General features: G+C 43.8%; 1 protein-coding gene and 1 long non-coding RNA gene across 2 annotated transcripts in view; both read left to right on the forward strand.

Annotated features, from left to right (window-relative positions):
* The first annotated feature begins 2,300 nt into the window (after positions 1-2,300).
* On the forward strand, positions 2,301-11,594 carry LOC127007101 (uncharacterized). Its single transcript, XM_050877712.1, has 9 exons — positions 2,301-2,472; positions 3,326-3,709; positions 3,951-4,180; positions 8,244-8,436; positions 8,813-8,918; positions 9,292-9,476; positions 10,081-10,237; positions 10,685-10,814; positions 11,349-11,594. Exons 1-9 carry the CDS (start codon positions 2,388-2,390, stop codon positions 11,433-11,435), a joined length of 1,557 nt encoding a protein of 518 aa, XP_050733669.1. The 5' UTR covers positions 2,301-2,387; the 3' UTR covers positions 11,436-11,594.
* A 4,265-nt stretch (positions 11,595-15,859) lies between these two features.
* Positions 15,860-27,265, forward strand: part of LOC127007102 (uncharacterized) — a 79,955-nt gene continuing 68,549 nt past the window's right edge. Inside the window, exon 1 of the long non-coding RNA XR_007760069.1 lies at positions 15,860-16,093. This is a non-coding gene — a long non-coding RNA (uncharacterized LOC127007102). The remainder of the gene's footprint in view (positions 16,094-27,265) is intronic.

Here is a 27,265-nt window from a genome sequence, read left to right on the forward strand (position 1 = left end):
TGCTCAGAGCTGCTGACCGACTCTCGCCCCAAAAATGAGTGAACAGACAGCGGATTCAAACCACACAGAAACAACACCGGAGCTTCGAGACTGTCTCGAAATGCATTCTCAGAGGCCTCTCATCTGTTCCAGCTGGCGGGCAGAAGCAGCGGCCTGGGACACTCGGTCAGTGTAGTCGCGTTTGCTGCAGAAGTAAGGCAACGCCAGAGTATTGGAATTCACTTGGTCGGTAGTTCTGTTGAAGGATAGCAAGATTATTCTAATACTGAGCTCGACTGTAAGTTATGGAACGTTTGTTTGTTTCTTTGTTTTTCTATTAAGTGGAGATTTCATGCTAATGTGCCATTTTACTTTTGTTGAGTTATGTTTCCTGGCAGGACCTGTGACGCCATGCTTTACATCGGAGCACCGGCCCCGCCACCACCGCCTGCCACTGTCATTGTGGTGCAGAATGATCGGAGGAGGCGCAGGTGCAGACGAAGGCACAGGACCACGGGGGACTGTCCAAGATGCGGGGTATGTTGGAGGCTGTAACGGCCCCACGGGATCTTCTATTTCCCCATCTATAGGTAGAGGCCCGTGGAGCGTACAGTGAAGTAGGAAATGAAAGAAAAATCTGTTTAGCTTCTTGGCCTGCTGAATATAATGGCGTATTTTATTTTTGGTTTCAGAGAGCAATGTATCTTAAAGATAGTTCCCTTATTTTCAGAAAACAAACCTGGAAACTTATTTACCTCCATTGCATGCGCTCGTGTGCTGCTTGATGGCCCCAACCATTGTGTGTGTGCCGTTTTTGTGTTTTCTCTTGAAGTTGCGCTGCCCGAAGTGTAACTACCAAGAAAGCAAGTTTTGTTGAGGCGTCCAGGGCTATGTGACGCTCTGGCTGCTGCTCTGCGTGTTTTGTAGCAGTTGTTTGTATATAATTGTAGATTGAAGCTGTATCAATACTTATAATTTAAGTATGTAACATTTGGATTTTTTATTTTTAATCTTCGGGTGATATCAGATTAATTAAGTATACAGTTGTGTCTAGTGTATTTAAGTGACTCACCTAATGCTCACACCCTCCCCCTCTTTTAGACCTTTGATTCGCTCGGTATTTGTATTTACATTGGCTTTGTTAATAGCTTCAGGCATATTTATATTTTTGTCTGATAAAAAAAATCTGATATAATAATAAAGTTTGGGCGATGTCGACCACGTGTTTCTTGTTCTTACTGAAGCTGTAATTTTGTTCTTAAAATCAACTGATAGTTGAGTTGTATTACATTTGGATCCTTTTATATACTTTTTAAGAAAATCACTAACGATTTTTTTTATTTTATTTATTTTTACGTCGCGGCCTATTGCGGTCGGTAGGCTTCTTCCGGGTGGGGCCTGATGGTCGGCCCAGCACGTTCTGGCGCAGGCGAGTGTTAATAGTGGCGCCATCTTGCATTGGCTCATGCTGCCCTCCCGGAGCTCATCTTTAATCCTAGAATCTAGAGTCCGGGTTGATAGGTGGTCTTCTGGACAGCATGTGGGTAGTTTTAAGCCACTCGGCGGCGGCTGAAAAATCCCAGCTTGGTGGCACCGGGCGGGGATTGAACTCGCGTCCTCCTGAACGCGGCGCCGTCACTCTGTCGACTCAGCCACCGCCTCCCCAACCACTATTACCTTGTATTGAATTACCAAGATTCAGAAGGAAGGGTGTGGGTTACAGGTTGTTCCTTACTGTTTCGAAAGGACTACACAACTGATCTCAAATAAAACTCATTATATGCTCAGCGTTTATTTTATATCCTTGCACTTTGTACTGACTTTAAAACACCTGTTGGTCACCACATTCTTTCCTTTTCACTGCGTGTCTCACCATGTGCGTTTGGGAATGTTTATTTATATTAGAAAACTGGTATAAAAAGTTTTGTAAGGGAAATGCTAATACTGATAAACTTTAGTGTGTGTGTTATTCACCACCACGGCCTGATCACGAGTTGGACTCGCTTTCGCCAGCAGGTACCCTCACGACGTGAGCAAGTGCTCATTATTGTCGATCTCTGGGTACTGCCAGGACCTCACACACCCCATCCCCCTTGTTCAAGTGGGGACAGTAACCACTCCAAGTCAATGGGAGGAATCCGGCCTGAGCGGGGCTCGAACCGCCGCCTGTTTGGCCATGAAGCCTTGCAGCGCGGCACTCTAACCGAATGAGCTACCGGAGTGAGTGTGTGTGTGTGTGTGTGTGTGTGTGTGTGTCGGAATCCTCTCCACCTTGATTCCAACAGAGCTTTATCTTATCTCAAGTACCATGGAGCGGGATAGTTCATCAGTGTGAGCTAGGACAGACAAGTGGCAACTCGCTCAATTTACTCTGTGAACTGTTGTAACTTTTTTTTTCAATTGTCATCATGGTGTCACTTAAGCCTCCCTGGTATCTAATGGTGGGGGTGATGGTGATGGCGGGGCCGGCACTCGACAGCAGTGATTCGGGAGGTAAGGGTATGGGTGGATGGGTGACGGAGAGAGGAAGCGTGGAAATGTGAGTGAGGGCAAGCCCACATGAATGAGGCACAGAGACAAACAGCACTGCTAGACGATATGTGACTCAAGATATTGGGTAAAAATAGGCTGACAAAAAATGACGTTCCTATACAGTCCTTGCACAACCTCCTTTACTAAAAAAGAAAAGAAAAACAAACAGGTTGTGTGGGTGTACCGTCTCCGTGGTGGTGACAAGATAAGGTGGAGGGCATGATAGCGACACGTCCTGTACTGTACCGGTGTAGCAGTCATCACCTGCTGACCCTTTATATATAGTTTCCCTCACGTCCGTTCAGTGCCTTTCATTGTGTTCGATGCCAGGATTATCTTCATTCCGTTCTCTTGTGTCATTGCTAGAGTTCAGAACTCTTTCATTATAAATCTCTTAACGTTTTTTTTAATAACTACACTACATAAAACACGATTATGGTAACACGACACAATTTTGAAGACAGAAAAAAGGACTATACTGACACTGTTTTTGCTAAAGGGTCCACTGCTAGGACGATCATGGAGAGAGAGGATTATGAATTAAGTACAGGATAAGGTTTGGATGGGAGCACTTTAGTGACTGTACAAAAGTACAAATTAGTGGTAGCAGCCGTGACAAAAATTACATCAGTGGTAGTACTCGACAGTGTAACCAAAGCTGAAAATAAAAGTGGCTGGCACGACACAAGTGATATCAGTTGAAACAATATATTAATGTATAAGAATTTAATGCATATACATAGCATTGGTTTGTGAATCATGTGATGATATAAAGTCATTGGGTCAGCACTAATGGGAGCCTTACCCGACGTAGGTAACTGCCTCGTCAAGAAGGGGCTGCAGATGGACGAACCCCAAGGACCATTGCTGTTGCTGGCCTATGTGACCCGCTCGACCAGTTTGACCGTGGGCTTCATCTTCCGTGGCGTGGAGGGCAAACAGGAGCGGGATGCAGTCTCTCTGAACAGTACGGGGGCCACTCACTCGGAGGTGAGGGGCGGGAAAGCCACCTTGACACCCTTGGACCTGCCGCGCCTCATCCCCGAGGGCTGGAACACCTTCAACGTGACTGTGGCCGGAAAGGACGTGACGATGACGCTGGTGCAGGGCCAGGACCACCTGACGCTCCTGCAAATGTCGCTGCCACACCCCGTCACAAGAGTGCATGCCGTAGGGACCGTGGCAAAATGCTCAACAGGTGAATGGCACGAGTAAAAGAGAGAGAGAGAGAGAGAGAGAGAGAGAGAGAGAGAGAGAGAGAGAGAGAGAGAGAGAGAGAGAGAGAGAGAGAGAGAGAGACAGAGACAGAGACAGAGACAGAGACAGAGAGAGAGAGAGAGAGAGAGAGAGAGAGAGAGAGAGAGAGAGAGAGAGAGAGAGAGAGAGAGAGAGAGAGAGAGAGAGAGAATTTAGAGATTTGTTTATTGTCCTTTCCCCAGCCTCACCCGAGTCGGAGGTGGCCGCGGGCAGGGACGAGGTGGTTTTCCTACAGCCGGTTGGAAGTGAACAAGAACAGTGGTTGGAGTTGAGCAGCGAGGAAGAGGGGGCGGCGTCCGTCTTTGTGTACTTCCCTTCCTCCCCGAACACCATGACCCCTGTGCCCGCTAACACCATCCTCAGGATAACCAGTAGCCTGCGTGGCGACTACGTCCTCTTGAGAGTGTTCAAGGTATGTACACACACACACACACACACACACACACACACACACACACACACACACACACACACACACGCACAAACACACACACACACACACACGAACACGAACGAAAATACGTGAGACGGCTATGAGAGTCAGTGATGAAAGTGAAGACGATTATTCGAGGCTATGTTTTTTCTGGATTTGGTAGTAAAGAGTCGGCTTTGTACAAAAGAGTGTTGCTGATGGAGAAAAAATTAAATAAGGGGATTGGAAAAGTAAATTACATAGAGGAGGAGGACATACAAGGTAAGAAACTGCAAAGTGATCTACGGTCAAGAGTACGCAGTCTAGAGGACAGGGGAAAAAACTAGTTCAAGAAAATGAAGAGTTGAGAGAGAAGTTGGCGAAATATGAAAAAAAAACGATGAAGGAAGGCCTAGCAGTCGCAAGAAAGGAAAATGAAGACCTGAAAGCAATAGTGGACGAAGAAGAACAGCGAGTGAGAGAGAAAATGTTGGGTGAAATGAAGACCTGGAAAGTAGAACATGAAAAAGCTAATGTAAACTTTAAGGAAGTAATTGAAAAGCAACTGAAAGAAGAGAAAAAAATATGTAGAAAAAGAGGTGGACAAGGTTTTGAAAAACAATGAAGATTTAGTAAAGGATGTGGCTGACATGAAAGAGTTTAATAATATTTGGAATGAAAGAGAAGAATATAACGTTTAAACCAAGAAGGGAAAAGGAAGAACTAAAATCAGTGAAATACCTACTGCAGAACCTGAATGATGAAGAATTACATAATCTTGAGGAGGAGGTGGATGAGATCGTTGGGCTGGGTCCTTATGTAGAAGGTAAAACGAGATCAGTGAAATTAAGATTAAAATCCCAGCAGGTAACAGAGGAAATTTTGTATAGAACAACTAAACTAAAAGAAGTAGATGTATGTAAGGAAATATATATAAGGATAAATAGAAATAAAGAAGAAAGGAAAAAATGGAATGAAATGCAAGCAGAGGTAAAGGAGATAAATAGTGCAAGAACAGAAGAAGAAGATTTTTTTTTTGAGAGTTTTGGGGGACAGGGTAAAGAAATGGTACATAAGGGAAAAGCCATAACTGATCAGAAACTAGACAAAATTGGAACAACTAAGGGTTTAAGTGTGACGTATACCAACGTAGATGGGATTATACCTAGAAAATTGGAATTACAAGATTACTTAAAGGAAAAAGAACCCAAGATTGTGTGTATAACGGAAACAAAGCTAAAAGAGTAAATTCAAATAGTGTTTAACAAAACTACAATATATGGAGGAAGCATAGGAGGGGCAAAGGTGGTGGAGGAGTAATGATAATGACGAGAAAGGAGTTGATGGTGAAGTCATTAATATATGGAGAAGGAAAGGCGGAAATAGTGAATGTTAACTTGGAGAATAAAAACAGAGAAATGCTGACGCTAATATCAACCTATGTACCACCAAAAACAAACTCATGGAACAGACAAGAATATGAGACGATGATTGAGGATACCATTCAGTGTTTGAGTAGGTTGCTTAAAGCAAATAAAAAAGTCTTGTTGGTTGGGGACTTTAACTGCAAAGAGGTAAATTGGGAAACATTCGAAGGTGGAGGAAGTGAGACTGCATAGGGGGAGAGATTTTAAAAACTGACTATGGAAAACTTGATGATGCAGTGGGTGACTGAAAATACACGATACAGGAGTGATGACGAACCAGCAAGACTGGACCTGGTGCTGACGAAGGGAGTGCACCTGTTTGAATTAAGATATGTGTGTCCCATGGGAAATAGTGATCATGTAATAATAGAGTTGGAAACCGATGACGACGTCACTGAGGAAGACGAATCATACAAAGGAAAAAGGAGAAACTACAGGAAAGTGGACATAGAAAATCTCAAGAAATATTATGAAAGACTGGACTGGGAAAAGTTAAAAAGAACAAACGAGGTGCAGGAAAAGTATGATATTTTCATAGAGGCATATGAGACAGGAGTCAAAAAATATGTCCCATTATATAAACCAATAGAAAGAGGAAAGCAAGATTGGTTTAATGGAAGATGTGCAGGTGCAAAGAAAAAGAGAGACAAAGCGTTGAAAAGGCTGAAGAGAAATAAGAACCAAATGAAGAAAGAAGAGTTTCAGATAGCAAAAAATGAATATGTGAAAATAAGGAGGGAAGAAGAGAAAGGATACGAAAAGGATATTGTTGAAAAGTGTAAGGAAGAACCTAAATTGTTTTATAGATTTATAAATGGAAAAATCTAATGGAAAAAATAGAAAGACTGAAAGATGGAAATAAGATAACTGAAGATCCTAAAGACATGACTGAGCCACTAAACAAGAGGTTTCAACAAGTTTTTACAAAAGAATCACAATTTAATGAACCACAAGATGATAAGATAAATGTTCAAGTGGAGGAAGTCATAGTAACTAAAGAAGAAATATAAAAAATAATGGAGGGGATGGAAGAGAGGAAAGCAATAGGACCGGATGGAGTTTCGGGTTTTATTTTGAAAGAATGCGGAAATCAGCTGGTTGGACCGGTATATGATATCATAGAGTGCTCAATATCAACTGGTAAAGTACCTAAGGAATAGCGAAGGGCTGAGGTGGTCCCTATATATAAAAGCGGGAAAAAGGAAGAGCCTCTGAACTATAGACCAATATCATAGACCAGTATAGTTTGTAAAAAATGTGAAAAAGTGATAAAGAAACAATGGACAAAATTTCTAGAACACAATATAATTACAGAAAAACAGTATCTCTTTATTTAGACAAGGGCGTTCATGTGTAACAAACTTATCGAGATTTTACTCAAGAGTGACGGACATAACACAGGAGAGGGATGTATGGGTAGACTGCGTGTATTTGGACTTGAAGAAGGCTTTCGACAAAGTTCCACATACAAGACTGTTATGGAAGCTGGAAAATAGAGGAGGATTGAAAGGGAAAATGAAAAACTGGATGGAAAGTTACTTAAAAGGAAGAGAAATGAGAACAGTGGTAAGGGACACGAAATCGGAATGGTGAAATGCAGATAGTGGGGTGCCTCAAGGATCGGTACTGGCACCAATACTTTTCCTAGTGATTATAAATGATATGCCGGAGAAAGTAAATAGTTACATGAGCTTGTTTGCAGACGATGCGAAATTGCTGAGACACATAAGAAATAGTAAAGACTGTGAAACTCTGCAAGAGAACCTAAATATGATTTGGGATTGGAGTAAGAAATGGGAGATGGAGTTTAATGTGAAGAAATGTCATGTAATGGAAATGGGAAAGAGTGAAGGGAGACGAAAATGGACATATAGAATGGGAGATGGAGAAATATTAAAAATTCAAGAAGAGAGATCTGGGAGTGATAATACAAGATAATCAACAGTCAGAGAGTCATGTAAATAGGATATTTGGAGATACGTATAGAATGGTAAGAAATATAGGAATAGCATTCCGTTACATGGATAAAGATATGATGAAAAATATGATTATCACTATGATTAGACCAAAGATGGAATATGCGGAAACTGTGTGGTCTCCCCATAAGAAGAAACACGTGATAAAAACTAGAAAGAATATAAAGGTTGGCAACGAAGATGTTTACAGAGCTGGAGGGATTGTTATATGAAGAAAGATTAAAGGAAATGAACCTGCCAACATTGGAACAGAGAAGAGAAAGGGGAGACCTAATACTAAATTATAAATTGTGGAATAAAATGGAAGAAGTAGATAACGAGGAGTTGCTACTAAGAGAAGTAAGAAACACCAGCAACACACGAAGATATAGTAAAAATTGAAAAAATGAAGATGCTTGAGAGACAAAAAAATATAGCTTCCCGCAAAGAAACATAGAGGTTTGGAACAGACTAAGTGAGGATGTAGTATCGGCGAAGAGTGTGCACAACTTTAAGGAAAAACTGGAAAAGTACAGATATGGAGACGGGACCACACGAGCGTAGCTCAGGCCCTGTAAAATTACAACTAGGTAAATACAACTGGGTAAATACACACACACACACACACACACATACACACAGATACACCCAGCGAGTCAGTCCTTCCCTATCTGCATGTAGGATGGTGACGGGGGTGGTGAGGAGGTGGTAGAAGAGAGAGCTTCCATCACGCCCCCGCTGACCATGCTGGTGCGCAGTGATGGAGGTGATGGTGACGGCCCCAGCGTTCATCTCCGCCTCATGCTGTCGCAGCCGCTCGTGTACGAAGCCCCGTCCTCCACAAGCAGCGGCGCTGGAAGCTTGGGACACAAAGGTGTGTGTGTGTGTGTATGTGTGTGTGTGTGTAATTTTCCTAACACAGCAACTAAGACTTTCTAGCATTTCGACTTGATTAATTATGCTGGAGTGAATACAAACTATACTAAAGCAATAGAAGCAATCTGTATTAAAACTTTATGTGAAATTTAGAAAAATAAAGTTGGTCATTTATAAATAAAGTTACTAAACTTTAAACAGAACACAATGTTGAAATTGAACTATTTCAAGCTTTTGTTACATGTAATGTCGATAATTTTTTTATATAAGGGACTGTCGAGTTTTTTTATGGCGAGAAATTCGTCATCGCAAAGCCTGCAGCAATTTCCTGCCCCTTCATGTGCCCCAACCATGGCTGTCTCTCCCCGCCACAGCACTTGGCATCTCCCTGACGGTGTTGGCGTCCTGCCTGCTGCTGGGAGCGGCGCTTTACTGGTGGCGCCGCAGGAACAGAATTCCACCCTTGCGCCGGCAAGAAAGGTCAGTTCAAAAGTCTGTCTACCTAGCTGTCTGTCTTTCTGCTCACCATATAAACAAAATAATTTACATGTCTAATGAACAATCTATATCTAACTCTCCTTGCAAAGTCAGATAAATAGATGAACGGAATGATATAAAAGATAGATTGATAGTTGGAACGGTAAATGTATAGGTAGGGAAAAGAATAAATTCAACAGGATACCTCGAAGAATAATAAGCTGGTGCTGCGATGTTATCACAACTTTTACTCACCAATAATTATATTTGCATAACGTAATTCTTTCTGTGCACATAATAATCATTTGCCCGCCAATCCACAAGTCTTTGTAAGAGTCTGTCTCTCTACGACTCCCTGTGCCCGTGGTGGTGACAGCCGGGCTAAAGTGATCCAAGAGACGCCAGCCTCCCTGAGCCGGCAGCCGGACTTCAAGGGTCGCCTTTATCACGACACCACCGACGGGATGAAGACGCTGCACCTCCACCTGCTGCCGGACCCCGCCACGGTGCGGCTCCTGAACGCGCTGCTCTACAGCGACGTCTCCAGTGCTGAGCTGCTCCGTAAGCACGGCCTTGCCTTTTCTGCTTGATGCTATAGGTGCTATAGGTGATCTATGTCTAAGTATGTAGACTAGAGTACAACGATGCCGGATAACATAATCAATATACAAATAAATGCTGCGATGAACACACACACACACACACACACACACACACACACACACAAACGCACGCACGCACACAAACATACACACACACACACACACACACACGCACGCACGCACGCTCACACACACACACACACACACACACACACACGGAGTGGAGAACAAACATCCACGTCCTTCTCCACCCAGCAGAAAATGGGTGCTGGGTGTCAGTGGGGGGGGTTGTGTCTCTTCCCTGGGGTAGTGGTCTGGCACCGCCAGAGGTGAGTAACACAAGGGTGAAAACCAAGACTTTCTGATCCAGGCTTACGACCTTGACTTAATCCTTTAAGGATACAAGTAGATAAAATGCACTCATATATTCCTTTATCACACTCTCCTTCCGCTTCCTCATTCCAGTCCTCCTCATACTAAAGATTCCAATAGTGTTCACATCATTCTCCTTTCAAGATGCTCCTCGTCCCGCTTTTCACCCTAATCCCTTCCCACACACACAGTGGTCAACATCCACGAGGCGTCACGGCTCCACAGCTTCGCGGAGAGGCTCCCCGCCCTGCCCAGTATCGGAAAGGTGAAGCTCGATGTGGCGGGCTTCACGGAGAGAGACCTGGACAAGGTGTGCGAGCTGGTCATGAAGCTGCAGCCATCGAAGGGGTAGGTGGCGGCGATGCTTTTTTTTTTTTTTTTACTGTAAAGAAGGAAGGGCAAATGCAGAACAGACTGATCAGTAACACCTACAACACGCGGTTTCTATATATTAAGACTACAAAAGGTGCCGAAAGAATGATAAAATAAATTGGTGGTGAGGAAGATGCTTAATTTGTTACAAACACACACACACACACACACACACACACACACACACACACACACACACACACACACACACACACACACACACACACACACACACACACACACACACACAGCTGAAACAAACTTAAAGGAAATAGCACAAAGGAAAAGCACTATCAACACAAAACTCGGGAGGAAAAAAAAATGTAAAAAATAAAGAAAAAATAAAACTCTGCATACAGTAACATGAAAAAAAAAAAACGCAGTGGCAAGTACAGGTAAATGCAAAGAGGTCTATACACACAGGTATGCAACCATCGACTTCCAAAGGGACATCAACAGCAACAACAGCGGCAATGGGGAGGTTTTGCGGCAAGAAGCGTGGGAGAAACTTCTTCAAGGCTTGCACGATATGGAGGTGAAAGTGAAGGGGAGGGTGAGTAGCAGCCGCGTTTGTTGTGGTGTGAATGCGAAGGTTATGGCTATGGTGAAGGGGGTGGTGAAGGTGGCAGTGGTAGTGGTTGTTATAGTGAATTGAAAATGAAGTTGAGTATGAGGGGTAAGATGAGTAGGGTCTGTGCTTCGGGTTTGTTTTAGTCACATGTAGCAGTGGGAGTCGTAGTGTTAGGAGTGGGAGGAGGAAGAGGAAGCAAGGAAGGAGGAAAAGAAAGAGGAACAATGGCAACAATGGAGACTGAGAAACTGAAGGAGGAAGCACTGAAGAAGAGAAACAGAAGTGGAATCGATGGAGACTAATTAACGGAGGGAAGAGAAAGAAGCGAGGAAAGAGGAAAAGAAAAATGAATAGAAGTACGAAGGGAGGGACAAATAGGAAGAGATAAGGAAATGGAAAAAAATTGGAACAAAGGAAGAAGGAAAAGGGAGTGAGGGAAGAGAAGAAAGCGGAACAACAGAAGCAGGAGACATGGGTGCTCACATTTACTTGCCCGTCACATCTCTCCCTGCACAGGTGTGGCTGCCAGCGGGGGCCATCACGGAGGAGCGACAAAAGCTGCTGCCCCTCAGCTTCACCTACGACTGTCGCATCGCTGGATGAGTAGAAGGAAGGAGTGCAACGGAAGAGTGTGGGGAGCTGCTGGCTTAGGGGAAGGAAGAAGTGCAGTGGAAAAGTGTGGGGAGCTGCTGGCTTAGGAGAAGGAAGAAGTGCAGTGGAAGAGTGTGGGGAGCTGCTGGCTTAGGGGAAGGAAGAAGTGCAGTGGAATCTCTCTCTCTCTCTCTCTCTCTCTCTCTCTCTCTCTCTCTCTCTCTCTCTCTCTCTCTCTCTCTCTCTCTCTCTCTCTCTCTCTCTCTCTATATATATATATATATATATATATATATATATATATATATATATATATATATATATATATATATATATATATATATATATATATATATATATATATATATATATATATATATATTCAACATCAGCATTTTGTGTATTAGCCATTGACCCATTTATCTATCCTCGCTAGTTCGATTTTGTATACATATGGGTGCTCCTATATTGTAAATCTTCAAGAATATCAAGTAATGGTGAATAATTTATATATATCTGATTATCTCTCTGCGTCAGCTCAGAAAGTACGTGAACTTCTTTTATAGATCTTGCAATGTTTTTCGTTTTGTAATAAGTGTCTTTATATTCAAGTTATATATAAGGGTGGGGGTGCAAGGAGAGGGAATGTAGGCTCCCTTTCCATACCTTACCTATTTGTATTTTTACTGTGTCAAGTTCAACGTGTTTTGTATCTTGTAATCTTATAATGATTCTTGAAACTTAGGTAAACATTTTGTACATAAGAATTCAATCGATTAGGCATTACAATATTACTTTTCTGCTTTTCTTTCTTTCTGGTTTTTTTTTTACTTGTTCTCAAAGTTAGTTTTCTATAGGTGATACAATCAATTGAAGCTGTTATTTATTTCCCAGACATACATTTGCTTGGCAAGATATTGTTGCCTGTTATTTCTTACCGATTTGTAATTTTACATGATTGAATAAGTGTGTGTGTGTGTGTGTGTGTGTGTGTGTGTGTGTGTGTGCGCGTGCGTGTGCGCGTGCGCGTGCGCGTGCACGTGCGTGTGTTTGTGTTTGTGTGAGTGTGCGTGTGCGTGTGCGTGTGTACTTCACCATGGTCTGACTACATGATAGACTCCCGATCGCCAGCCGGTAAAATCCCCGAATAAGGTCGGACATCCTGCAAAAGTGTATGGATAGTGTAAATTTGGAGGTTTATGAGTCGGATACTGGCTGGTAAAGATATTTTGGAGTGTGAAGCACGAGATGCAGACAGTAGCCTTGTGTGTTGAGATGTAATACTTAGTTTGCCCGTGAAGATCAAGAAAAGAGCGAACCCCTTTCGAACCCAGACCAAGACGGGAACAGAATAGCTGGGCCTTGTTTACATTGCCGCCTTGAAGCATTCCCTCGGTGTAAATTCAGGTGCCACATTATTGTCCTTCAGGTACATACATTTAGGAGACATATGCAGACTTGCTGAGCACCGGAGAGTTTACTGGTCAGTGAGAGGGAAGTTGACAGTTGTTAAAATGATGGAGTGCCTTAAATATTCTCCGACTGCCCCCTTCAGGTAACCACAGTATTTGACGAAGCACACTTTTTTTTTTCTACAAGGGAAGCAGCTCAAGGACAACAAAAAAAATATAGAGAAAAGGCCCGCTAATTGCTGCTCATATGAAAGAGAAAAGTAATGAGTGGCCAAAAGAGAGGTCAACTTCGGGTGGAGAGCTGTCTTGATATTCTTCTCTTGAGGCAAAGTGGTATGGAGGGATAAGATTTAGTCTTGCGAGTACATTAGGAGGGTGGTCCATACAGAAATGTTGACAAGTTCTTTGGTATTTATCTTGTTTTTTACCCAGCGCACTGCAGAGTTTGTCATTTTCTTTTTCTGATCTGCCTCATTTTTCTCTTCTTTCCCTATAACGATTTACAGGAAAAAAGTCCAGATAGGAGGTTGAGGGGCTAAAGACTCCACTGTTAAGAGGTGACCAGTGTCATATTATTCCAAAACTATACCCGTCTCATTGCAGAGGACACTTTTGTGCTATATGAAGTACTTTGTGCACATGCAGCACACTGCTGTATTGCTTTATCGTCACAAATCGTTCATGAGATTATTATTGTTATATATTGTCTGCGCGGACAAACTGAGGGGTTATATTTCTGTTTTTTTGCAAATGGTAGTTGGGCACAGGTCAGATATGGCTAAGTTAGGTATAGTTAAGTTAGATCAGGTCAGGTATGGTTAGGTTAGATATAGTTAGGTCAGGTCAGATCAGGTTAGGTTAGATTTGGTTTGGTTAGATATAACTGCTTATGATAAATACTTGCTTGGCTTTGCGCTGTGCCACTGGTTGTTGTCAATGGTTCGGTGGGCATTCTTTTTTAACTAAATTATGGTAAATACTTGTGATATGCTATGCAGTGCACAGCTATCAATATGGTAGTCAAGGCAGCAGCTCAACTCCTGGGCCAGCAGAACTTCAAGGTCTGCCTTCCTCATGGTCCTCTAAGGGCTGAAGTGCTTAATTTTCCTCTTCTTGTGTATTGTGACATTAAAGCTTTTATATCTGATGAGTTTTTATGTGTTTGGTATAAGTTTGTGTAGTTTTTTTGTGGAAATCACAATTTTTTTGGGGGGGAAGGAAAATTTGGGAAACTAAAGAACTTGGGAATATTTGGCAGATTAATTTATAACACATCAATACTAACCAGAAATAAATAATTGTTTTGCACACCTTTGTAAGATGGGTGACGTTATAAATAGTTACCAGTTCCTTTACATTGCATTCCTTCCTGTCACAATCAAATTAAACTGTGTGTCGTGGTGAGCCTTCCTGGGTGGACTTGTATAAGGGGGAAGGGTGTGGTAAAGTCACTGGTGGGTTGAGGGAGGCTTGATAGATGGACTGTTACATATGAGGTTATTTGATAGACTGGTGAATATTTGTACCCTTGGTGGAAGGAATGGGAATGATGGATTTGAGTTGAGTTGGTTGGGAAACTAGTATATACAGGCAAGGGGTAAGCTTTGTCAATGGACTTCTAGATAGAGGGGCTGGTGAAAGGGGAACATTTGCTATATAGATTGGTTGATAGGGAAGTGTTGGAGGATAAACTGGTGGATAAGGTGGAGAAATTAAAGCTTTATATATGGAATTGTAGATGAAAGGCGGCTGGATTAATGGAATGGTGAATAGAAATAGGGTTGGTGGAAGGAGTAGTGGACAGGAGGAGGATCACTGGATTTGGGGAGAGTTGGTGGATGAGCTAGTGGAGAGAAGGATTGGTGAAGGGACTGTTGAATTGGGGATGGATTGGTGAGTGGACTAGTAGATAGGAAGGCTTTTGGGATCAGTTGGTGGATTAGAAAAGGGTTGATGGAGGGGCTGGTGGATTGGAAAGGTTTGATCAATTTATATGTGAATTAGAGGAGGGTTGGTGGGTTGACTGGTGGATAGATGGAGACTTGGCCGATAGAGAGGTGGATAAGAATAGATAGGGATGCTTTTTTTGGTTGAATTGGTTGGTAGTGAGAGTGTTGATGAATTAATACACTGAATGGTCATTTATTTATTTATTTTTTACAGCAGAGGAGTCAGTTCAAGGGCATAAAAAAAGGAAACAAATGTGAAAAAAAACCTGCTTCTCACTGCTCTTAAGTGTGTGTGTGTGTGTGTGTGTGTGTGTGTGTGTGTGTGTGTGTGTGTGTGTGTGAGATCACTATGTTGGGTTATACAGATTTTTTCATCATAATATAATGGTAAGCCTTCAGTAAATACAGACGTCCTCCCCCCCTCCCCATAATAAGAAAAAAAAGATAATTCCGTCGTTCATTATGAGGTACACTTGAGGAGAGACACTAATTAATGAGCCCCCCCCCCCCCCTCCTTCCTCGCATTCCCACCACTAAATTCGTGCGTCTCTAGTTATAGTTACATATTAAATTGTAATAGTCTGCCAGTGAACAAAGTTTTCTTTATTATCGGAGAAAGAAAACAGGGATAGCAGAGTGAACATCGAGGGGGTGGCCTCGGCATATGAGTCTCTTCCCTCGCCTACCAACTCCAATACTCGTCCACTAATGAATCGTTTCATTGACACCCTCTCCCTCAGCCCTGCCTTCAAACACCGGTGCATGGACAAAGTCATCCTCACTTTTTATCATCACATGTCCAAACCATCTCAGAGCACCTTGCGGAATATAGGAGAGATTATAACATGACCGGGAAGAGTGACATACTGGGAAATGGCTCATGTAGGTTAGATATAGGTAGGTCAGGTCAGATCAGGTTAGGTTAGATTTGGTTTGGTTATATATAACTTTATGATAAATACTTGCTTAGCTTCGCGCTGTGCCATTGGTTGTTGTCGATGGTTCGGTGGGTGAACAAAGGGTACAGTTGTACATATTTTGAGTAGCTTCTCTTTTTGCATTGCAGGCCCGATTAACAAGTGATGGCTTCTAACAAGAAACGCAACCGAGAAAGGTATTGTGTTTGTTACAAAATACTCCCGTCAGACTCACTTAGAGGGCCAAAGTGGTTCAGATGTGAGGTTAAATTACACCTGGAATCCAAGCGTTGAATATGCTGGCCAAGATCGTTCATCCTTCAGTCGGCTTCAGCCAAAGGTAAAGAGACAGCGTCGTGATGCCAGCGGCTCCATTCGTCAACAAAATGCAAGTAAGTTCTGCAATTTATTTTTGTGAGATGTTTCGTAAAAAATCAAGTGTTTGTTATGTTCATTGTCAACCCCCGGAATGTGTATTAATTGTTTGATTCCATGATTAGTGTATCAGACAAAAAAAAAGTTGATATTTATTAATACTGCTGTGTAGGGGATCATTGATTAGAAAGCTATATAAAAAAGGGGTAAAGACCGTAAAGAGTTTGAGAACCGCTGAACACTTTCTCGGTAACCATAAACGCCCGACCTCATGGGGATGTTCACCAAAATGTTTAACTCCTGAGAGTCACTGTGACTAAGCGTTGTATTCAGCGAAATGATGGGTCACTACCAAGTTCATTCCTAAAGAGAGTATATTTAGAAAAAGTTCATTGCCCTAGCTTGCACCCCCACCTCTTGGCGGCCTCTGACCCACTTAGCCCGATGCAACAGCCGGGGCAAGAATGTTCCCCCTTGATGAAGGTGTCGCGCTGATGTGTCGTTCAGGAAGGTTGCAGCAGGAGGGGGTGGGGGGGTATAAAGGGGCATGATGGGGGACTCAAAATATGCATCAATATCAGAACCCTGCTTAGAAGTTCCTGGAGAGCCTCAGCACCGGCGCCGCCACACGCCTGGACCGCCGCCCGCCTACATTGTACTTCGCTGCACCCAGATTCCGCCGGGGATCAGATATCACACAATTATAGGGCTGGTTCCGTTAAACGCTTAAGTTGTTTAGATGTGAGGAGGGCGTGTTGCAACGTTTAAAAAAAGATCCCTAAGTCAGGTCTCCGCAAGGGTGACTTTGGCTTCTCTCTACAAGAAGAGCGCAGGACAGGACCGGGGGCTGTACGGGAGACACTAATTGTCGATATTTTACGTCACCGGTGTGGCCGAGACGACAACATGCACTGAGAGTCTTCCTTGCCTTTTCTTGCATAGCCTTTTTTTGTATGCGACTTGAATCTGATGCAAAATTAGTTAATAGATGAAAGGTAATTCTATTATTGCGTGATGTGCGAACGTATGCATGGGCTTTCTTACACACACACACACACACACAGACACACACACACACACACACACACACACACACACACACACAGACACACACTCTCTCTCTCTCTCTCTCTCTCCATCTATCTATCTATCTATCTATCCATCTGCATTTATTTATGTTTTTATCTGTTGGTAAACTGCACAAAATCTAGTGTTGCCCGCGTATCTACCGCTGAATCTTCCGTTCCTAAGCTTAAACGCCGCTGTCCTGAGGTGAGCCTGAATCTCATCGCCGTGCTGCAGCAGTGACAATGCACGAGAGGAGTATTCCAACCACTAAAGAGCATTTATCTCATCTTATCCCGGGTCCCTCCTTCCCTCCTCTCCCCTTCCCTCTCTCCTTCCATCTTGTCATCCTTTCCAGACACACCCGAGGCTAGACTGCCCGAGGGGGACATTTTAGTGCTCTGGAAGGTCAATGAAGGTCAGGGACATGAGGTCAACTTGCGTTAGATCATGGCGGACGGACACCATTAGAGGCGGATGTCTGTGCGGATGACATGGGATCGGTTTATGAGGGCAATAATACTCTGTCGAAGCCGTTATTTGCACATATTATGGAAAATTACTTTGTGTTTTATCAGTTAACCATTATTCCCTTCTGTTCCTTAGCATATATCAGGATTCAGATTCACACGACAAGGACAGCATCGCAACAGGGGCACACATTTAACATCCGGCAGGTGGTAGGTACGGAAGGGATGTGTAATCTCAGCTCTCCCCCTCCCCCCACAGATACTACATACTCTCCCTCCCCCCCGGCATTCGCCCACCCAGTCACCCGCCCGCCCCCGAAAATGACGCCACTCTATATTTATCTAGCCATGACAGAGAGTCTCGTGAGGCTTACAAATGCATCGGGGACGTGTTGGGCGTGTCTGGGGCTTCCGTTGACTACCTGTACATAGGAAAGGTAGACAGAAAGACAGAAAAACAGACGTACAAAAATAAATCAAACAGGCAAACAGGTAAAAACAATAGACAATACCTACAAAAAAAATAAGACGTGCAGACAGGCAAAATATATTGACAGAAAGACAGACAAATAGACATACAAAAATAAATCAAATAGACAGACAGACAGGCAGAAACAAGACACGGAAAGACTGATTAACACTCGTATAAATATAAGAAATCAGACACAGACAGACAAGCAAGCAAAAACAATAGAAAGACCGACAAACAGAAGTACAAAAATAAGAAATGAAACAGACAGGCAAGCAAATAATAAACAGAAAGACTGATAAACACACGCATAAGTACAAAAAATCAAACAGACAGACAGACAAACAAGCAAAACAATAGACAGACACACATGTACGAAAATAAGATATCAAACAGACAGACAGATATGCAATAACAATAGACAGACACTCGTAATAACAGCGATAGACAAAGAAAAGCCTTCCTCCTACTGCATTTCCTTCGTCCTTCGGCTTAAACTTTCAAGAGGGGAGAATCAGGACACTTCCGATCCTATATATAACGTGTTTTGGCACCTCTTTTGTTTTCTTTGTAGGAGCAGCAAATTGTTGTTTCTTTCAAATTCTCGTGTAGTCCTCGGTGTGTCTCTAACCCCGGAATATGTGGCACAGCGAGACGGACAAAGACTCATTACGTCCTCGCAGTCATGAAGGGGTTACCAAGGACGCTCAGACCTGACCTAGCTGCTAAAGACGTCTCCAGGAAGTTATTAGTATACGAGTACAACCCTTACCCCCTCAACCCTTCCCTCCCCAACCAGGTCTTCACCCACCCACACCCACACCCACACCCACACACCCACACAAAGGCCTTACACATGCATAATCATCTCTTGAAATACAATACGCCATCCATCAATGAGACTCGAGTGGGCATGGCGTGGAGCAGACCGGCTATGGAGGTACGGGTGCCATAAGCGTTGAACCAGGGCAAGATTTATTAAGAGGGATCGGCAGGGGGTGAGAAGAGCCAGGGCACGGATTCTGGCAGGGGTTCTGGGAGTGACGAGGATGTTAACGAAGGAGACACAGGAAGGAAGGAAGGAGGGGAGACAGGAGAGAAATGTGGAAGGTAGTGAAGGAGAGGATTATTCCCTTTGTTTATTATTTCATGCATGCAGTAATGAGCAATGTGGAAAACGTACAGTATTTTATAATCAAGGAAGCAGAGATAGGGAGGGAGGGAGAAAGGAAAGAAGAGTGACAGGTAGTTAAGGAGAGTATGAGCCCCTTTGCTTACGATTTGATGCATGTAGTAATGAGCAATGTGGAAAACGTTCAGTATTTTATAATCAAGGAAGCAGAGATAGGGAGGGAGGGAGAAAGGAAAGAAGAGTGGCAGGTAGTTAAAGAGAGTATGAGCCCTTTTGTTTACTATTTGAAGCATGCAGTAATGAGCAATGTGGAAGACGTACAGTGTTTCATAGCTGTTAAGGAATCAGAAGTAGGATTGAGGGAGGGATGGCGGAAGTATAGGAGAGGATAGGGAAGCTCCGTGGATCCCTTTCTGATGTATGTCTATTTACTATTTGATGCATGCACTAATGGGCAATGGGGAAGACGTGCAGTATTTCATGGTTGTTAAGAAGGCAGGAAAAGAAAGGACGGAATTAATGGCGCAAGTGTAGGGAGAATAAGCTCCGTGACTCCTCTCTTGATGTATTTTTTTATTAGCTATTGATGCATGCACTAATGAGAAATGGGAAAGACGTGCAGTATTTCATGGGTGTTAAGAAAGCAGGAAAAGAAAGGACGGGAGGAAGGGCGGAAGTACAGGAGAGGCTAAGCTGCGTACGTCTCTGTTCACTACTTGATCCTTGCCTAAATGAGAAATGGGAAAGACGTGCACCGTTTCTCATTTCCATATCGATCACTGTTGAAGGCGTAGACGTATGTGCTCACCGCAGGATTGAGTCGTATCACTGCATGTATAACGCGTAAATCACACGGAGTGGCGTTTCTCGATGTCGATCTGTGTTAAGAAAAGTTGTAGTTAATGGAGTTTAGAGGACAGTGTTTCTTATTGCGGTTTTTTTTTTTTTTTAGTGGCTTTTTTGTTTTTATAAGCGGGCTTTTTGTTTTTTATAGTTTTTTTTTGCCGGCTTTTTGTGTTTATTAGCATTTTTTTTATTAACGGGCTTTTTTTATGTATATTTTTGCCTTTGAGCTGCCTCCTTTACTGTGTTTTTCGCGTAGTTTGCCTTCAGTAATTTTTCGGATATTTTTTCTTACACCGCCCCTTGAGAAATGCGATGTGCAGGACGCCGACGTGCACGGAGCCACTTTAAGATGATTTTGATGGCCACTTTTGCAGGCCAGTGAGGGTCATTAACCAGGGTAGGGCGGAGGCAGGGTGAGGAGCGAGGTGTTTTGAGAACGTGAGAATTTGGGTAAAGTTGTTCCTTGAGGTGATGCCGCGGGTTCGGGAAGACGAATTGTATAAGACATATTTTATGTAGTTAGTTCATTTTATTTTCAAAGGAATGGTAAAGGGAGAATAGGAGGTATGAGCATACAAAAGGTGATTAAGTGAGTAAATGTCTAAGTATTTACTCAGTCCACCTGTTTATCCCTTTTAATATTGTCGCCATTGTTCTCGTGTGTGGGGGGGGGGGTGGAGGAGGGGGAGGCTGTGTTCGCACGTTTGCGTTTGTATGCGGGGAGCCTGCACGCTCCGCAAGTGTGTCTCAACGTTCGTCCGGGACGCCCCTCTTCCTCCCCCTCGCGGCACGCCGCCTCAAAGGTCACCCGCGGCATCACTGCCCTGCGGGAAGGACTTTTCCTACCTGGCAAGGGTGTGGAAGAGGGGACGTCCGGGTTGACGCCATGATAACAGCCGCGCCGCTACTTTCCGTGAGAGGGAAAGTCAAGTGAATATCATACGTGCCCCAAAGGCTGATAAGATTATACTCTGCACCTGTATATCACAACAAGCCCCGCGGCACGGTGCGAGGATATTAACTTCCTTGTCTTTGCGGCGGTCAGAGGTATCAAGGTGCAGTGAACTCTCTGGGGTGACACGGCTGCCAGTTTTGTCGTCGGTTGGCGCGTCATTCCAACAAAATCGATATTGAATTATTTAGATATATGATATACGTTATTTTTTTGTAAAAGGATGTTTTCTTTTATTTGACATCCGTAACCACTTGAACTTTACTGGTACTCACAGGCTGTGTTGTACTAGCCGGATACACCCACGTGATTATGATGACTACAAAGAAATACCGCGACTCCCTATGTATACCTACGTGTCATCAGGGTGGGGCGCAGGACAGGAAATGCTTCTGAATGTCCCAGCCACAAACACCACACTCATTCATGCCCATCATGTCCCTGATGTCCACTTTGAAGAGGAGGATTAATTAAGATGGACGGTGGTCTGCATAGTAATACTTTACTGCCAAGGCTACGGGGACGCTGGAAGGGTACAGCCAGGCGCATCTGCAGCCTTGAGTCCCATCCCTTCACTTCTTCTCGGGCTCTCCTTATTAGCCTTGTTCTTTTGTCCCCGTCCTCTTGCATCACTTCCATATCAGGCTTCCTTGGGGCACTCACCTCTGTGCTCCCTCCGTCAATTCTGTCACAACTGTCTTTGTCTTAACAGAAGATGTTGCAGGGTTAAGAAACTGTTTGTTACCCTTCTGCAGCTGTTCACTTACCTCAGAAAGAGACGGTCTTGCCGGGGTGCCACGTTCTTTACCTGGCCAAGGCTGCTTCATGACCTTACTTTACCTTTACGAGGCTGGTTCTTTCCCGTCGCCTTTTTATTGTCATGATTTTTTAGTATCCTTTGTGTGTGGTGTAAGAAGTTTACTTACCTATTATTGCTGGCAGTCCCCTTGGCCTCACGACTCGCTGGTCCCTCTTTGTTGGGTATCCTGCTCGTGGGTGGACCTAGGTGGTCTTGGATGAACTTTAAGTCCTGAGAATCACACCTTCGGTAACACACGAGGATCATGTTAGTAATGTCTGAAAGTTTTATTGAAGGTGATTCATAATTGCAACGAGAATTCCAGTTGCCGAAGAATGACTAGCATGCATACAATTACTGTGTGCCGCGTCTATGTCTGGAATAATCACCGCCTTCACCTTGTACGAGGAGTTGTATTGGCATGTTTTCTTAATATATGCAATGTTCGTTCTCAGTACACCCTCAGCTTGAAGCGTCCAGCGAGGGAGTTAGTTAGTCTCGCTCGGCAAGTATCTGCCTTCCTCGTCGCGGCAGCATTTATGCGTCTGCCATTAAGACTAAAAATAGAGGTCAGTTGGCCTTTTCTAGAACGAACTCATTTTTTTTAATATACTGCTACTCCTCCTCCTCCTACTGTTACTACTACAGTCTCAGAATCGTATTATGTGTTTGTCCAGGACTCTGAATTGATTAATATCTGAAGTGTGTGTGTGTGTGTGTGTGTGTGTGTGTGTGTGTGTGTGTGTGTGTGTGTGTGTGTGTGTGTGTGTGTGTGTTTGATTTGTGCCACAAAATAAAAGAAGAAAGAAATAAAGAATAATTACCGTTGTTGGAAAGAAAGAAGGAGGGGAGGAAGGCAAACAGCGTCCAGAAAATATTCCTCATTAAAAATCAAGTTCCCGGTACAGGCGATAATAAATATCAGTGCCAAGCACCGTGGCCGGCGAGCCCGCGGGTCACGGCTGAACACTAACCCCACGTGAAAGAGCCGGCCGGGCACCACTGAGCTCCCCGCCGCGACCCGGCCTGCAGGTTAAGTAGATGCAATGAACAAATGACGACGGCAGTGAAACAAATCAATTGAACTAAGGTTACTAAATCAAAGAATGTATTCGACTTTATTAGGCATTTGAAATTTAGGTTGCTATGTAGTTTTTATGAGTCTAGCCTGCGACCCAGAGACCACCACCACGTGCCTGCGTCCGTCGGGGGGCAATAAATAAGCCCTTCGTTCGTGTAGTTCCCCGACGCGACGCAGCATTTCCTGCGTGACTCAGGGCTTGCGGGACTAGACTGAACCTGACGTATGGACCACTGGCTTGATTCCCCCATACCTTTACCATCACTACGAGTCAGTCTGAACACGGTGCTTGAATACAGACGAGGAATCACACTGGTTAGTCGTCCCTCTTTCCCAGGCTAAAGTTGTGTTTCTCGTGTGTTTTCCTGTGTTTGTCCCTCGCTGGTCGGCGCTTTTCACGGCGGCAGCGGGAAGGTTGAATATTTATACTGTCGTTGTGAAGAACTGAAGATGAAGAGATCGATAAAGAAATATAAAAGGAAAAGAGGCGAGATATGAAAGAGAAAGAAGAGAGAAAGGAGAAACAAGAAAGGGGAGAGGAACGGAAAAGAGAAGTTAGGAGAGAGAGAAAAAAAAATCAAAATACGACTGACTGTATATTTCGTTTCCTTTGTTGGCTTACGTTGGTGCTTCTCAAACAATGATTAAATGATATCCTACTTCACTTAATCAGTTGCAGCGTACACTCCTTCAATTAGCAAAGTTTAATTGTACCTAGGATATATCATACGTCTAATACTCGCTAATGATGATCACTAAATAATTCCCGGGACAGTTGTAGGTCAGGTGTTCCGTTACCAGGAAGACAATAAACTTTAGTGTGAACGAGGAAGGAATGCTGATACTCGTATGCTCACTCTGCTTTCTCCTGTCCGCCTGCGTTACATAATTATGGTGTCAAGACGTCTGGCAGCGCTCAGACTTCCTATACCATTACGGAGGCCATTTGCATGTTTAGTGTTTGGTATTGGGCACAAGCATTTCCTGGTAGTAAGAAAAAAGAATGAAGTATTTCCCTCAAACAAACATAAAGGAATATAACGTCATACCACGATAACTTATTCCTTGTAACGGTAAATATTCAGCAAGGGAATTTTGTATCGTTCTTCGAGTTTTCTCTTCAGTATTAAAAAAAAGGCGATTTCTTGAAGTAGTTTTACAATTCTCATGACTGAAGGACACTTGAGTGGCTCATTTGGTAATTGTTCTTTGATATTTTTAGTAAGCCACCGCTGAATCGGACGTTAGCGTAATTACATGCAGCAGAAAAACAAACCAGTCGGCTACGTGAGGTCAGTCTTTGAAAGTTGCCCCGTTATTTGCAGCGATACCAGAGTCCAGAGCCGTATTCTCAGACGCTTTCGACTCTCACAACAAACATCCCAAAGGACACAACGGAGATTAGTCGGGTTCTTATAAGTGTTTTTCATTCATGGTGCAGAAACCTTGTCAAACTGTCACTAGGCTCATAAAACTATACCATGAAAATACTCACAACCTTTACGAAAGCCTTATCAAATGTGGGTGTGGTAGCTCCGATAAGGACCCAGGACTAGCCGAGGTCGAAGTCTGGTCAAGTCGATTCGAGGTCTAGTCTAGCGCTCCTTCAGGTGGGTCTTGGGAAGTCCAGGTCGGCAGCCTCCTCGATGTTGGGTCACTTGTTTGTAATTATCAACAATTTTTCGCATGGCTTCCCACGGGCTTGATTTTTCGCGTGTGATTTCCTGTGCCGTTGAAGTTAAGTGGTAGAAAGAGTCCTACTTGTTTATCATACTACTAAAGGATTTTGGGGGGTTCTGTGTAGGTTGTATTTAATAGACACCGGAAGCGCGCCCGTACACACACACACACACACACACACACACACACACACACACACACACACACACACACACACACACTCCCCCCCCCCCTACACACACACACACACACTGGACGGTTTACGGACTTCTAAACACGTATTTGTTTATGTTACTTAAGGGTTCGTGCTGTTCCTCTGCTGACTTGACGTGTTGTTCCTCTGAGTGCTGACATGTTTACGTTTTCATTAATTTCAAGGCGTGTGGATCAGCAAACAGCAGCGGGCAACGAGGGAGTCTGTAGTGGGTTTAATTTTGTGTTTTTATTCATTTTTCCCCTTGAGTTGCTTCCTCTACTTAGTGTACTATACAAAAAAGGGTAAATTAATAGTCCCCGTAACCTCGCGTGTACATACCCACATCAAACAAACAAACAAACAGAAACAACCCCCCCCACACACACACACATAATCCCCCCACACACATATAGACACAAGTCACGTCACCCAACTCCCTCTCCCCTCAACACGCACACACACACACACACACGCACACACTCACAATCCTCCCCCCCCCCCCCCACTCACATACAAGCACTTACCCCCCCCCCCCAAAAAAAAAAAAAAAAAAAAAAAACATTGACCGGTTCACAGACTCGTAAACGTGCACTCTTGAGTTATATACAACCCTGGCGCGAGGATGCACAGGATCATGAAGTAAAATATCTCAGTGTGTGTTCCCGACTTCAACTTGCACGCCAACCCCGAGGAGGCGCGTGTGATGTCAGTACTATTTTTATTCTTTGCGTCTAGACCACTTAACTACATGCAGAGTAAATGATAATAAAATCGTTTGTCGTGTGTGATGTTCTGACTTTAAACTTCAAACGTTATTTTTACATGCAAAGTAAGTAATGATAAAAAAAAAATTGTGTATCGCGTGTGGTGTTCGAACTTGCAACTCCTAACGTTACAAGCAGATGTAATGCGAAATAGTTTATGGATACACGATAAATATTTGTGACGAGTCGGTGACATGAATACAGTAGCCTATGTAGTGCTTATCATAGCTTACCAATCCCGACGAAGCTTACGGTCGTCTAGGGCAGTGGGCTCTAGATTTTGCTTACAATGGCTCAGTTATATCTTAAGCGTGATCTTGCATTAACGTCACTACTGATTTCCAAACCTAATTCTAACCTGCAATTAACCCCACTAATCTACTACTAATAATAACACACTACTAGCAGCTATATGTCTCCTGCCGTCTCATTTTTTTCTGTCTGATATTTTCGATTATTTGTAAAAGAGTGATGATCCAGTAGTCTATTGTTACCTGGTACTGGAGCAACACAGTGTAGAAGAGGCTAAGCTTTAACTGTTCGGGGTTTAGTCTAGACTGACAATAGATTATATCCTATTGTAGTCATCTGCATATTTAGCAACCTATGCAAAAACTGCGGACACGTTAGTTATAAGTTTGACCTTTTTCAGATCTTAGATGTTCTTTCAATTCTTATTTTAGCATTCTCTCTCTCTCTCTCTCTCTCTCTCTCTCTCTCTCTCTCTCTCTCTCTCACCGGACACGGACGACTGGTTCCAAAATAAAGTGGAAAAAAAAAACTATGCGGCAGGAAGGTGTCAGTCCCGCGGTAAACTTTTTCACGCTCTGTTATTCCTTTCAGTAGCTCAATTTTTCAGTCAAAACACATCCCAGGAGCAAGAAAAGGATAACAAAAAGCCCAAATTCTCGGCAGAGCACATTCACCCCAACCACATATTTTCTTGAAGGTATAAGAGTAAAAATTCTGTCCGACACTCCAGCAACATGACCGGCAACACGGAGCCCACTCTCCGCCGAGGCAGCGAGGCGCCCAGCCCAGGCCACCCCTGCCGGCGTCTGGAGGACATCCCACAGACAAAATCAGTATATTATCAAATTACACAAGTGGAAACGAGGATGCGACAGATCAAAGCCCAAGTGCTGACATGTTTACGTTTTTATTGATCTAAGAGGCGTGTGTATCAGCAAGCAGCAGCGGGCAACAAGGGAGTCTGAAGCTGCTCGTCAGGATTACAGATTTTTCTTGCTCCTCTTGAACACCGCAGCGAGAGAAGAAAGATCATTGTTGTTGAGGCAGGCGTGTGTAACCTGCCCACTCACACGCCATTGCATTGATCGCGTACAAAGCAGGACAAGACGTGACGGATGTTTTTGTGAGCAGACTCTTCAGGGAGGGAGGAGGGGTGAGGTGATGTGGGGAGCTTTACCACAACAATCTGCAGTGAGCCGGGATGCGAGGTTGTGAGTCAGGTGTGTCGTGTGTGAGTGCTGGCCCGGAAAGGAGGCCTCCCGCACACACCCAGCTTGATGCACACAGAATCAGGGAAGCGTGAGGGAAAAGGAACGGGACCCTCCTTACACCAACACAAGATGGGGGCCAGTCAATGCTCGCAGCGTGGCCGGCCATGTTGGGCGAAGCAGACGGCGGCCGCGGGATGCTGCTTGTGGCTGCTCCTCTCCCCTTTCTTCCTTTTTCTCCTGCCTCTTCTCCATTCCTCTCTTCCTTCTTCCCC

The sequence above is a fragment of the Eriocheir sinensis genome, chromosome 34 (genome assembly GCF_024679095.1).
Source record: "Eriocheir sinensis breed Jianghai 21 chromosome 34, ASM2467909v1, whole genome shotgun sequence".
Taxonomy (NCBI): domain Eukaryota; kingdom Metazoa; phylum Arthropoda; class Malacostraca; order Decapoda; family Varunidae; genus Eriocheir; species Eriocheir sinensis.

Bases quoted from the DNA above. Each gene is read 5' to 3' on its own strand.
- LOC127007101 (XM_050877712.1), top strand. From the start codon at position 2,388: ATGGTGTCACTTAAGCCTCCCTGGTATCTAATGGTGGGGGTGATGGTG. The intron at 2,473-3,325 runs GTAAGGGTATGG...TACCCGACGTAG, and splicing joins CGACAGCAGTGATTCGGGAG to GTAACTGCCTCGTCAAGAAG. The intron at 9,477-10,080 runs GTAAGCACGGCC...CCACACACACAG, and splicing joins CTCCAGTGCTGAGCTGCTCC to TGGTCAACATCCACGAGGCG.